This window comes from Curcuma longa, chromosome 5 (genome assembly GCF_044706935.1).
Source record: "Curcuma longa cultivar G26 ecotype Majalengka, Jawa Barat chromosome 5, ITB_CL_G26_1.1, whole genome shotgun sequence".
NCBI classification, from domain to species: domain Eukaryota; kingdom Viridiplantae; phylum Streptophyta; class Magnoliopsida; order Zingiberales; family Zingiberaceae; genus Curcuma; species Curcuma longa.
Genome location: NC_133865.1, coordinates 5803532 through 5816263, shown reverse-complemented (window position 1 = coordinate 5816263; position 12732 = coordinate 5803532). Strand labels below are relative to the sequence as shown.

General features: G+C 44.0%; 4 protein-coding genes across 4 annotated transcripts; 1 reads left to right on the top strand and 3 right to left on the bottom strand.

Annotated features, from left to right (window-relative positions):
• Positions 1-1316: 1316 nt before the first annotated feature.
• Positions 1317-2614, bottom strand: LOC141829662 (uncharacterized). Its single transcript, XM_074717185.1, has 3 exons — positions 2578-2614; positions 2364-2447; positions 1317-2229 (listed from the first exon to the last, which is right to left on the bottom strand). Exons 1-3 carry the CDS (start codon positions 2597-2599, stop codon positions 1412-1414), a joined length of 924 nt encoding a protein of 307 aa, XP_074573286.1. The 5' UTR covers positions 2600-2614; the 3' UTR covers positions 1317-1411.
• Positions 2615-3591: 977 nt separating this feature from the next.
• Positions 3592-4696, top strand: LOC141829663 (chlorophyll a-b binding protein 5, chloroplastic). The gene is made up of 2 exons (XM_074717187.1): positions 3592-3811; positions 3899-4696. Exons 1-2 carry the CDS (start codon positions 3666-3668, stop codon positions 4548-4550), a joined length of 798 nt encoding a protein of 265 aa, XP_074573288.1. The 5' UTR covers positions 3592-3665; the 3' UTR covers positions 4551-4696.
• Positions 4697-5507: 811 nt separating this feature from the next.
• On the bottom strand, positions 5508-9862 carry LOC141829664 (inositol monophosphatase 3-like). Its single transcript, XM_074717188.1, has 12 exons — positions 9768-9862; positions 9633-9694; positions 9515-9565; positions 8602-8682; positions 8400-8503; positions 8241-8325; positions 7585-7639; positions 7390-7433; positions 6158-6226; positions 5990-6090; positions 5841-5897; positions 5508-5738 (listed from the first exon to the last, which is right to left on the bottom strand). The coding sequence occupies exons 1-12, from the start codon at positions 9802-9804 to the stop codon at positions 5642-5644; spliced, it is 843 nt and encodes a 280-aa protein (XP_074573289.1). The 5' UTR covers positions 9805-9862; the 3' UTR covers positions 5508-5641.
• A 359-nt stretch (positions 9863-10221) lies between these two features.
• On the bottom strand, positions 10222-11397 carry LOC141829693 (remorin 4.1-like). The gene is made up of 2 exons (XM_074717215.1): positions 10705-11397; positions 10222-10611 (listed from the first exon to the last, which is right to left on the bottom strand). The coding sequence occupies exons 1-2, from the start codon at positions 11341-11343 to the stop codon at positions 10420-10422; spliced, it is 831 nt and encodes a 276-aa protein (XP_074573316.1). The 5' UTR covers positions 11344-11397; the 3' UTR covers positions 10222-10419.
• Between the last annotated feature and the right edge of the window lie 1335 nt (positions 11398-12732).

Genomic DNA, 12732 nt, shown 5'->3' with positions numbered 1-12732 from the left:
AGAAGAAGCAGAAGAAAAGGTTGCGTCGCAATCGGCCAGGGAAGAAAAAGAAATGGAGAAGGCAGCGTCGGTTTCGTTGCGAAGGAGAAGGAGAAACGGTGTCGCCCCCTTTACTACGTGAGGGTGGAGAAGTCAGACACGCGAACGGAAGAAGAAGAGTCGGGGGTTATGGATTTCCTAATGGGTTTAGGGTTTTAAACCCGTTAACCATTAACCCTTTTTATTTTATTTTATATTTTCTTTTTTTTTATTTTATTTTATTTTTTTTTTACCGTATTTTACAATGATTGTCTTTTGTTTCATTTGCTTCAGTCCACTTTTAAGTTTTTTGTGTGATGACAGAACTGAAATTTGAGTTGAAGCAGAGGAAAGACATGAATTATTTGGTATTCATTATCAGATCACTTAACAATTTTGAAAATTTTCCGAATTAAGTTTTATTATTTATTGTTTATTGTTATTATGTTAACTCACATGCGCTGTTTTGTCTTTGAGGACCACATATGTATCTTTTTATTATTGCTTAGTGTTCGAACGGGTCAATGTGGAGCAAGACAGTCGGTCCATCAAAAATTCATCATGGTAAGATGAATTGATCGGTCATGGGTTATGAGTTAAGCGGATCAATCTATGAGTAATAAAAAAAAAAAATAAATTTGAATTACGGATTAGACGGCTGAAATTTATAAATATTATTATTAATTTAAACAAAATATATATAACACGAAACAGTATTTTTTTACTTTTTGAACTTTTAGAAATCTATTTCTATTTTTATTTTTATCATATTCGTACTGTAAATAAACTCATTTAAAAATATATATATTTATTGTGATTATACATTTCTATTTTTTAAAAAAAATTAAATTTTTTTGTCAAGTGAGTAATGTACAGTTGTTAAGATGTTTTTACAAAGACGGATAGAAATCTAGCGTTAGAACCCTCCCAAACACCACGTGCTTTTTTTCTCTCCGGTCCGGGCCACAATCCACATTGCCTTTGGCCGACCGGACCGGAGCGGTCCGTCTTCTCGACGAGATTCAGAATCCCAAAAGGATCCACCGTGGACCCGGTTTTTTTTTTATCACCATATCATTTGTCATCACTCGCCGGCAGGCAGGTAGTCTATCGCCCTCGCCGCTCACCTCCATGGCTCCGTCCACGTTCCTTCACTGGCTCAGAAAGGAACGCGGCCCCGGTGGACCACTGCCGTACGTTTTCATGCATTCCTCCCTCAGCGGCGACGGTGCAGCATCGCACGCCGGTGAACTCACATCGACGCGATAAAGAGAAGTAGACTGTATAGTCTCTGGATATATAGAAAAGCAACTAGATTGACGATAAAGTTCGGTTACATTATTGCAATAAGAGGTTGACGTACGTTCTTCAACCTCAAGATTCGCCCAGTGAATTAATTACGTGCGAAGTAAGAGAATTGAACTACATGATGGAGCAGGGAGGGGAAGGCTCGGACTCGCACACGATTTTGAAGCATGGATAGCCGGTACAACATATGAGCGGCGGCCGTGGAGTGGCAGGAGCAGCAGTCGTGGTTCGGCTCGTTGCAGGCGCAGGGCTGGTGGCAGCAGGGCCACGTCGGGGTGGGGCACGGCCTGGGCGTCGGCTTGGTCGGCGGACACACCGGCGGACGTGGAGTGTTGCAGGAGCAGCAGTCGTGGTTCGGCTTGTTGCAGGTGCAGGGCTGGTGACAGCAGGGCCACATCGGGGTGGGGCACGGCTTGGTCGGCGGACACAGCGGCGGCCACACCGCCGGCGGACATGGATGCGGACGTGGAGTGTTGCAGGAGCAGCAGTCGTGGTTCGGCTCGTTGCAGGCGCAGGGCTGGTAACAGCAGGGCCACATCGGGGTGGGGCACGGCCTGGGCGTCGGCGGGCACAGCGGTGGCCACACCGGCGGACACGGATGCGGACAAGGAGGTGGGCACGGAGGCAGACAAGGAGGCGGACACGGAGGCAGACACGGCCACAGCGGCGGACAGGGCGGGGGCGGCGGGGGCGGCGGGGGCGGCGGGGGCGGCGGAGGCGGCGCCGGCTCGGGCTTTGGCGGAGGCGGCTTGGGAGGTGGGTCCGGTTTGACATAGACGTCTTTGATCACCTTGTAGGCCATGCAGCAGAGCTTCTTTATGAAGGCGTTGGGATCGAAGGGACCGGCGACGGCCACAGTGTTCTTCTCCTCATCGAACACGATGGAATTGATCTTGAATCGCTCTAAACAAGTCAACAACATCAAGAGAATAATAATAATAATAAATAAATAAAACAGTATTAAGCCCCCATTAAAATTTCCTTCTGTTCCTATCCATCTATTCAGAAACAATAGACGACTTAGATCGAGTGCTCACTCTGGAGCTTGCACAGAGTGCTCTTTATCTTTTCGGCGCAGCATCGGCATCCAAGATCAACCTTTATGATAACCGTCACGACCTGTCACAGTTTCCGAATTGCCAGTTTGACACACAAGTCAAATTGCATTAAATTAAACAGCTTCCAAATGCTAGCTTACTACAAAAGAATTAATAAATAGTTCTGAAGCAGGAATTGGAAACTGATTACCTTTTGGGCCTTTGCCCTCCGCCATCTACTCCAAGCTTGAGATTAAGAGGATGGGCAATGGGTCTCTTTTATAGCCATAATTTTATTTTGTTTCTTATAATTATATTCTTAATTATCTTAATTTTGCTCTCCCTTATCCTAGTTGGAGATAAATCAGTGGCCATGAACCACAACGATAACACTCGATGATGCAGAAGAATAGGAGCTCTGTAGGTGTACTCGACGGTGGTTGCGTGCCACAATCGTGTTCACTGCATGAATCAATCCATGCATTATTAAAGTTGGATCACCCACGCACTATACTTTGTCTGTACTTGCATGCAGATCAGACTTCTCTACCTGCATCATCCTCGAAGCATTCGTGATCTTAATTAACTGGACATTTCAAAAACACAAATTGGAGTTCAACTCATAGGAAAATCAATCCAGAATACTTGTCAATGACAGAATTACAAATCACTCAAAATACTCAAAAAGCACCTGTATTTACTAAAAGAATAACTTGTTCTCTAAAAATATAATCCTCTTAAGTTGGTGGCGAAGGTATTCTTAAGTTGTATTTATTGATCAAGTCTTATACAGACCTTATGTCAACTTACAATTAGTTGTAGTATGACTAGAGAAAAACACTTAAGATCAAATTGGTTTTTTCCCTTTTGAACTTTAACTCAAAATTGGAAATTCACCACTTCATTCAACCTTCTTATAATATGTATATAAAATTTGCGATTGAATGCACTAGATAAGTTTCATTAGAGCAGTAGCCAGAGTGACTAATGTCCACTTATTTCTGCGCCCAGATTTTTTCCAAGCAACTTAGCAGACGTGACCCTGCGAACCATATCAAACCACCAACGTGTCGTCCCCTAATTGGTCGTCCCGAGACAAATCATCCGGACTGGATTCTCACAATATCTAGGAATCGAACGACGACCAATGGCTTCCCACTGACGTGGCGGCCTCCTCGCCCACTACTTCCCTTCCTCCGCTCCCTATTAATCGAGCCACCGCCTTCCTCCGCTTGGACTCGCTCACTCGTCGTTAACCAACAACTAGAACTCCACCTCAGTCGAGCTCCGGCGGTGAAATTCATGGCTACATCGGCAGTGCACCACTCGGCATTCGCCGGCCAGACCGTGCTCCGGCAGCAGAGCGAGCTGGCGCGCAAGGCTGGCGCCGCCAACAAAGGCCGCTTCTACATGCGCCGCACCGTCGCCACCGCTCCCAAGAGCATCTGGTATCTCATCCTCATCTATTTAATATATTATTTTATTTATTTATTTATTATATCTAAAAAAATATGTAATTAAAATTGTAAATAAAGGTATGGGCCGGACAGGCCCAAGTACTTGGGCCCGTTCTCGGAGCAGACCCCCAAGTACCTGACAGGGGAGTTCCCCGGCGACTACGGCTGGGACACCGCCGGCCTCTCCGCGGACCCAGAGACCTTCGCCAAGAACCGCGAGCTGGAGGTGATCCACAGCCGGTGGGCCATGCTGGGCGCCCTCGGATGCGTCTTCCCGGAGATCCTCTCCAAGAACGGGGTCAAGTTCGGCGAGGCGGTGTGGTTCAAGGCGGGGTCGCAGATCTTCTCGGAGGGCGGACTGGACTATCTGGGGAACCCTAATTTGGTTCACGCGCAGAGCATCCTCGCGATCTGGGCCTCGCAGGTGGTGCTGATGGGGCTGGCGGAGGGGTACCGCGTGGGCGGCGGCCCACTGGGGGAGGGGCTCGACCCCATCTACCCCGGCGGCGCCTTCGACCCGCTGGGCCTGGCCGACGACCCGGACGCGTTCTCGGAGCTGAAGGTGAAGGAGCTCAAGAACGGGAGGCTGGCGATGTTCTCCATGTTCGGGTTCTTCGTGCAGGCGATCGTGACGGGGAAAGGGCCGATCGAGAACCTCCTCGATCACATCGCCGACCCCGTCAACAACAACGCCTGGGCGTACGCCACCAACTTCGTCCCCGGCAAGTGAGAGGATCGATTTGCTTTCGCCTTCGTCGCTTGCTGCTTCCCCTTCGAAGTCTTCTACTCCTCCGTGTAACAGCTATGTGGATGGAACAGTTATTTGCTTTGTATACTGCTTCAAGTATATAACGCCGTTTTATATCCGGGTTTTAATCGCTATGGATGAAAACGATATTTCGTCTTTCTGTTTCTCTCGTTATACCAACGCGATTAAGTGAATCTCAAATAGACTGAAGCAATCAAACTGGAAAGTTAACTGCAAGTATATATTTATAGAGAATTGATATGCTGCGTGATTTATCCCACACGATCCGTACATGATACCTTCGATCACCCTTGCCACCCTCGCCGTGCCGTCCAGCCATCGCCAGCCGCCGCCTAGGATGCTATCAACGCACCGCTTGCCGACGCTCATCTGGCAACAGATTCCGGCCAGATAATGGTCGGAATCCGACGAATTTAGTCGGAAACGCGGTCGACAGTGTCGGGTGACGGATTCCTATCAAATCGCGATCGGAGACCGACCAAGGTGCGACGCCCATCCTTCCTCGACCGGTCTCCGACCACGCCGGTCCTTCCTCGATCGATCTCCGACCACGATTTGGCCAAAATCAGACTACGATTTGATCGAAATCCGACACGCGCCACTGTTGACTGCGTTTCCGATCAAATTCGCCTGATTTCAACCAAATCGCGATCGAAATCTACCGCTGGACGAAGCGCCGACGAGCGACGCGTCGATCGCGCCCGAGGCGGCGGATGGCGATGGTCGGACAGAGCGGCGTCAACGGTGGTGGATCGGAGGTGTCACGCACAGGTCGCACGGGATAAGTCAGGATATCAAATTTCTATATTTATAATCCAACATTCAATTTTTTATAACATATCAAATCTAACTATTATTTTATAAAACTTCTTTTAAATTTTAAAAATCTTAGGATCACCAAACTAAATCCTCTGTTTCATATTAAATGACACTAGTTGAATCTACAACTTGTGAGATGGTTTCAGTAATGTTTTCTCTATACTCGCAAGTTTTATCAGTAGGAAAATAAAATAGCTAGAAATTGATTTCAAACAAGCTCAATAAAGTATCCTTTACTCGGATTTATTTAATTCTCGAATGAAGGCATCCTTCAAGTGGCTATTTGATGCTGCAGCTCTTTGAGACATTAGATCGAAATCTCCACCAGATCTGATGCAGCACCGAAAGAAAATTTTCAGAATACCTTAGGAAATCCAATTGACGACGAGACGAACGAACAAATAGAGAAGAATGATGTTGAAGACTTCTTACGGGTCAAACACATGTCCACCTGCTTCTCGAACAATTACGGCACCAGCTGCTACATCCCTGTGATTAGCAACTGATTAAACGAAAGAAAATCTTTTAAGGAGAATTTGTTGGATTCGCATGTTTTGAATGTTCATATTAACAATAAGTACCATGGTCCACCAAATCCTATTTCATAGCACAAGTCGAGCCTCCCACATGCGATACCACAAAAGTTCAGAGCAAGGGAACCACACATCCTGAGAGATCTTACCTGAGTAACAGAAATACAGTTAATAAACTGTATTATTCAGATATACGCGCTGCAAATTTCCACTTACTTTGTAAAGTAATTTGTTGATTTTGTTGGTTGTGTCATTGACTGTCTCTTTATCGCGCTTTGTACCAACCTGCACAGTTTAACCTTGTCTGTTAAATCCTGTGTTAATTACTAGTTTACTAGCTTTTACATAAATAGTATGAAAGAAGCACTAAAGCACAAAACAACCTTGAAAACATTGAAATCGAACTGCCACACTTAAACAAGGATTTTACAAGCTAATGCAACATAGATACTCCAACATATCTAATGCAAATATGATGGAAGAAGAAATCTTATATTCTTCATTGCAATGCCAAAGAGATGAGAAACAATCTGTCTGAGAGCCTTGGACCCACATACTAGAACGTATACACTTGTAGAAACGACAGAAATGCCAGTGCAGTGGTAATATGGTAAAACTGGTACGGTTAGCTACATGATTCACTTTATGATACTGATAAGTTACGGTAAAAAGCGCAAAGAGGAATTGAACTACTTGGGTTAACAAAAAGCTTGTAACTGACTTCATGATTCACCAAAGCATGTGACATGGATACAATTAAGAATTAAGAAGGATGATCATGAATAACATTTAATAGGTAAAAGAAATCAACTTTAGAAAAGGAATTATCAAACCGATCTCAGAAGACATTATATATGCATAGTTTCCAGATCCAGTTGCCATGGAAGTCAAAGAAAATACTTGAGCACATTAGAATTGCTCAGCATAGATTAAATTTCTTTGTTCCATTACCTAATAGCAATCAGGAACAACCAAACCAAATTTGGATGTTCTTCCAGTTAGATTAGTGTGACTTACCTCTCAGGTCGTCTTTTTCTTACATTAGCTTATGACCTGAGCATCTAGGCATCAAGCTCTTTATTGAATTTTCACTACTCTTCCATTAGCAGATATGCTAATTGAAGTAGTTCTTTTGCAGCATTTACTTCTGACAATGTGCCATGAAGTTAACGAACAAACATTCAGTTATCTGATCATCATCGTCAACTAAAATTACAATGAACTACTTTAGGTAAAACTTTCCGAAAACATGTAGAACATGTAATAGAAATAGAGGTGAGTCCATGTCCCAGAAGATAATTGATATAATAAATCCACATGACCGACATTCCAGTATCAATAAAAGTGACCACAAAATGCATTGGGAGGAACTACAACCCCACTGCACTGTTGGTTAGTGAAAGATGTATTCTTACTAACAACATACAGATTATATAGATATTGCTGACCTCAGTGACAAGAAGGGCCTTGATTAGTTCATTTTGAGATGAAGCTGCAAAACCAAAAAAATTTAGCTACATAAGTGGAATTTCCAACACATATATCTTCTCATGTTCCTCAAATATAGACAAGCACACAAAAAGAGTATAAAAATAAAACAAGAACATAACATTTTAAGGTTCCATCCCAATATTGTAATATACCTTTTATAGGATTTCCATTAAAGAAGGCACCTTGTCCAAGAACTCCAGTAAAGAGCTACAAAGAATAACAGGTAATTAAACACTTTAGACAGCTAAACAAATTCAGCTTTAGACGTGAGCAGAAATTAACAAATTATAAATAAAAGCATGAACTCTATCATCATAATCAATAGATATTATAAATCATATTGATGCCAGATTTCATAAAGCTTGATATGTTAGTGCAAAGCAAACATGACTCAGAGTGATAGTGAAAACATCCATGATAACAAGGCAATAATAATTATAAGTCGTAAGTCCTTAGAACAATGTGAATATCTAATTGCTCTACTTGTTGATGTCATAAAAATTGCTCATCCAGTTAAACATCTACATTCATATGTTACATGAAATAACATCAAAGGACAAAACTTGGATAACATTCCTAACTTTTAGTTGATCATCCTCCAAAAACAAATAAATGAACTTACCCAAAGTTTGTGAAGCACTAATTGTAGCTAAAACTTTATCACATGGAAATTATCTAGCCATTAATTTATAGTAGAATAACAAAAATAGAAAGAAGATTTCCAAACAATTTAGGAATAATTTTCTTTTAAAAAAAGGAAATACAAATTCTCTATCATTTTGGTTTATCTAAGATTCCAAGGGTATACCTCCTCAATTATTGGATTATAGACAACACCAACAGTTGGAACCTTTCCGATAGTGAGACCAATGGAGACACAGACAAAGGGGAACCTGCATTAAATCCCTGAGGAATGAATAAGGCAGAAGCAAGAGAGAAGATTAGCAGTGTTCTTTGATTGGTATACCCATGGACAAAATTAGTGGTTCCATCCAATGGATCAACAATCCAGGTAGGCTCATCGGTCAGCTCAAAAACGCCTAAAGCGGCAGAAGTTTCTTCACCAATAAACTGCAATAAATAGTTAACATGTGAAACATTAAAGGCACCAATTGGCCCAAAAAATAAACCAAAATTAATCTACTAGATTACAAAGACACGAGATGTACTTTGTGGCAAGGGTAGTGCTTCTTAAGGTAATTGAAGATGAGTTCTTCACATGCCTTATCAGTTTCAGTGACTAAATCCACCTGCATTCCCATAATGATTGCAATTGTCATCTCTCTTTTGTAGGCTCAGAAATAATATGTGTTAATTTTTCATTCCCTCTTGGGAGACAAGGCAAACTAAAACTACTCTAATTTTAGAATCTAACACTATTCATTGGCCCAAAAAAAATCAGTATTAAAGAAACTGAAAAGTGAAAACAAAATCACTGTAGAATAACTCACACAGCACTTGAGTGTAAGTAATTTGGCCTGAAGATATTCATTACTTCTAATCTCTAAATTCCATTCTACTTCATATATTTATCATGAAAATAAAAGATGTCCCAGTGATTGCACTTGAGAAACAAAAAGGACGAGAATCAGCTCCCTTGGTTAGAATGCTATGGAGTTATATATTTTTGTAGTGTGTAGCACGTAATCACATCAGCTTCAATCCAATTGTTTGAAACACTTACGAATAGAGTACAGAAAAGAAAATGTTCCAAGTTTACTGCATGAATTTTTAAACTTTTTCCCACGTTCCCAATCTGCATTTCGATTGTCAACAATCCACAATGTTTAATAGTTAAGAATGTATGAACTGATAGAATAAATTCCTGTTGCCAGCATCATTCTAGAGCATATATTCAAATTCTGCAACTGCACATTATCATGCATAGAAATGGGAAATGCCCAATAAATTAAGGGGAAAAAAGAAATCCTCCATTTTGGCAGACATTTTCGAATGCAAGCTTCACTGAAGCATCTAAACCATTCTACATCAAACAATCAACAAATCTTTATTCCAATTGCGAACGTAAAAGATTTTCTTTTAAAGTGAAAATCCAGGACGAAAGCGAAAAAAAAAACGCACCTGGCCCTTGTGCTCCACATGCTTCGTCTGGTAAAAGCCTTTGCGAATAATCTAAGAGAAAACGAACGATCAAGGTCGACAATGGATTAAGAATCAGAAGGGTTAACGGATCGAATACCTCTCCGGCACCCTTGGCGGCCTCCACTGCGACGGCGAGGAACCCAGCGAGGGCCGAAGCATCTGAAATCAAAACCAATGAGAAAGAAAAGCGATTGATCGATCGGGAAGACGAAAAGTGAGATGAGATACGCACCGTAGTTTTCTCCCATTCCGGATTCCGGTTCTGCCATCGCTTGCGCTCTCTGCCGTGCGGGCTGAAGAATAAATAGATAAAGGAATCGGGAAGGAGGGGAGGAGCATATTCCCTACCTTTGGCGGATTGGCTACGCCCACAGGACAGCGTCCACCTTTGGATGATCACACGTGCCGGGCCCCACCACTAGCAGAAGAGAGATAGATCTGGTCGTCGACGACAACGCTGGCTGTAAACGTGGACAGGATCTCTGAGGCTCTATTAATTTCAGTAAAAAGACTTTTTTTATAAAAAAATTAAATACACAAGTTCAGAAATTGGAGGAAGATGAAGGTTCACAACTCTCCCCCAATCGATCACATCCATCTTATTCATGATTTGTTTGAATCCCTCTAAATGTTTTCAATCATTTTCTTTCTTTGATTTGGAAGAAAAAGGAGGATACTCACAAACACAACCAGTAACCAAACATTATTGATCTCATCTTGCAACAATACAGGAATATGGCAATATATTACTGGACAATTCGACCTCTCGACTTACAATTTTCAGCCTGTTCATCTTCCCATACATGCAGATCACTCGATTCGAGTTCTACGATTTGGAAAGCCTGGAAAGTGTTCGTGTGCAGCGATTTCAGGAATCCGAGCTGCTAGAAGAAGGATCGCTTCGACGGAGCTCTGCCCACGGCTCTCATGAAATTGGCAAGCTCGAGCACCTTGGTGACCTTGGTTCCCCTCTTCGACTCCGCCGACGCCCGCCTTTCCGCCGCTTTCTGTTGCGCCCTCACCACGTCGTTCTGCATCTTCTCCATCGCCTTGGCCCGCTGCTCGTCCAACTTCCTCTGCTCCGTTCCGACAGAAATCGAATTAATGAAGAGAAAAAAATTGGATCTTTCGTTGGCAAACAATCGATTTGATTTAATAGGATCAGGCACCTCAACTTTCTTCAACCAAGTCGTGGCTTTCTCCATCTGGTTGTTCTCCCACCCGTTGATGACGACTTCCTCGCGCTTGAACCTGTTGTTGATCTTCGCGACTTCGGCGACCTGCCATGCGGCGATCTTCGACTCCACCTCCTCCTTCTTGACGACGTGGACTGGGACCCCGACGGAGGAGGATGAGGACTCGCCGCCGCCTCTGGACGCGGATGCTGGGCGGCGGGGGGAAGGAAAGGGGTTGTTGTCGGGGACGATCGCCAGCGGATTGGTCTCCTCCAGCTCATCCTCGCCGATGCCCGTAAGCTGGTCGTCAGCAGCGCCGCTGCCGACGCCGCCATCGTTCTGCTGCTGCTGCTGCAAGTCGGAGCCTGCGACGACCATCGCGTTGAACTCCCTGCTCATACTAGTGAAGCCGCCCTCGTTGACGCCTTCCAAACTCCCGACGGAGAAGGAGGCCGTTGAGCGGACGCTGTCGCCCTCCCAGAGGTCCCGGAGGCGGCCGCGGCCGGGGTGCGAGTTCGGCGAGCCTAACGCGTGGATGTCGCGGAACTCTGCGTCGTCCCCGGCGGTAGCGTCTTCATGGTCGGCGGCGGCGGCGGCGGCGGCGGCGCTGCGGGGCCTGGGATCACTCAGCATGTCCAAGACTGAGAAGCGGATAAATTAGTAGAAGTGGTAAGCAGCGTCTGTGGTGGATAAAGCGGTGGTGGAAGAAAATTGGTGCGCGTTAGATCAGTGAGAACGATAGGGAGGCCCAGCTTGTCGCTTCCTGCGATTGATATACGGCGTGGAACCAACCCAACTCTGTTTTTGTATGGCATTTTTCGTTAAAAAAGGAAAAGAAAATTCGATTCTTGCTAAATACAATCGATTCCTGGAGCTCCTACGACCGAAGCAGTGTGGGATGGGGTATGGGAATGGTACGTGACGCCATGGCTGTCGACAGAGTAAGCTCTCCCTCACGACGCGTGTACACGTTTCTGCCCCACTACAACACGATTCTCCACCGCCCGCGCAGTCTTCGTAAGAGCGCCGGGCCACCGATGCCAACGCCGAAAGCGACGCGGCCGCCGCTGCGAGCGCAACACCGAGGCGTCCTCCCGAGGCCAATGGAGGCGGAGCACCTGGAGAGCGCTGACGCGGGGTTTTGCCAGTATCTATGGACTACAGAGACGCGTGCACTGCACTTGGAATGTCGAATAATTCAATCAAACAGTGCCAAAAAGAGAGAGAGAGATAGAGAGAGAGAGTGTGTGTGTGATGTACTGTGCTCGCGTGCTCTGACTGGTTGACAGAGCCACGTCGCCAAGGATTTTTAGGAGATTAACTACAGGATTGCATGACTTTCTCGTTTGGATAAAACTTGTGAGCCGGTTCGTTTAATAGATTGTTTCGATCTTAAATCGTGGACAATTTAATCATCAATCAACAGAGTATTCAATTCATCCGAGATTTCACTTTCTCTGGCGAAAGAACTTGAAAGTAGACTGATAAAAGAGGATTAGATTAGTGTTGAAAAATTTTTAAAAACTACTTCCACATTTAAATTAATATTAATGAGAGAATATGAAAATATAGAAGAAGAAAAAGTGTATAAAGTTATCGAACTTTTGTCAAGAAACTCCTTTCGTAGTTGTTGAAGGATTTATATATTTAATTGAAAAACATTTCCATGTCGATTCAAGGAAAGCTCGGCGGTCATAAGCACAAGCATGAAACATATGAGGGACTAGATCTGATACCTTATAACTGCTCTAGTTATTCTACGATAATCATTGAATTAGTAATCACACCCCTGTTTGTATTTGACATTATGTACAGATATAAAAGCGATCAAGAGGTCAGGTCTGACAAATTAGTAATCACACCCCTTTTATATCTTCTAGCTGTTACATCTTTTAGGAATCTACGCAGCTTTTGAATCAGACTAAAATGCTGGGAGGCTGAGTTGCTAAGATATTGAGTAACTGAGAGACTGAATAGTCGAGCGGTCGAGAGGTGGAGTGACCGAGAGGTTTAGAGGCAAGT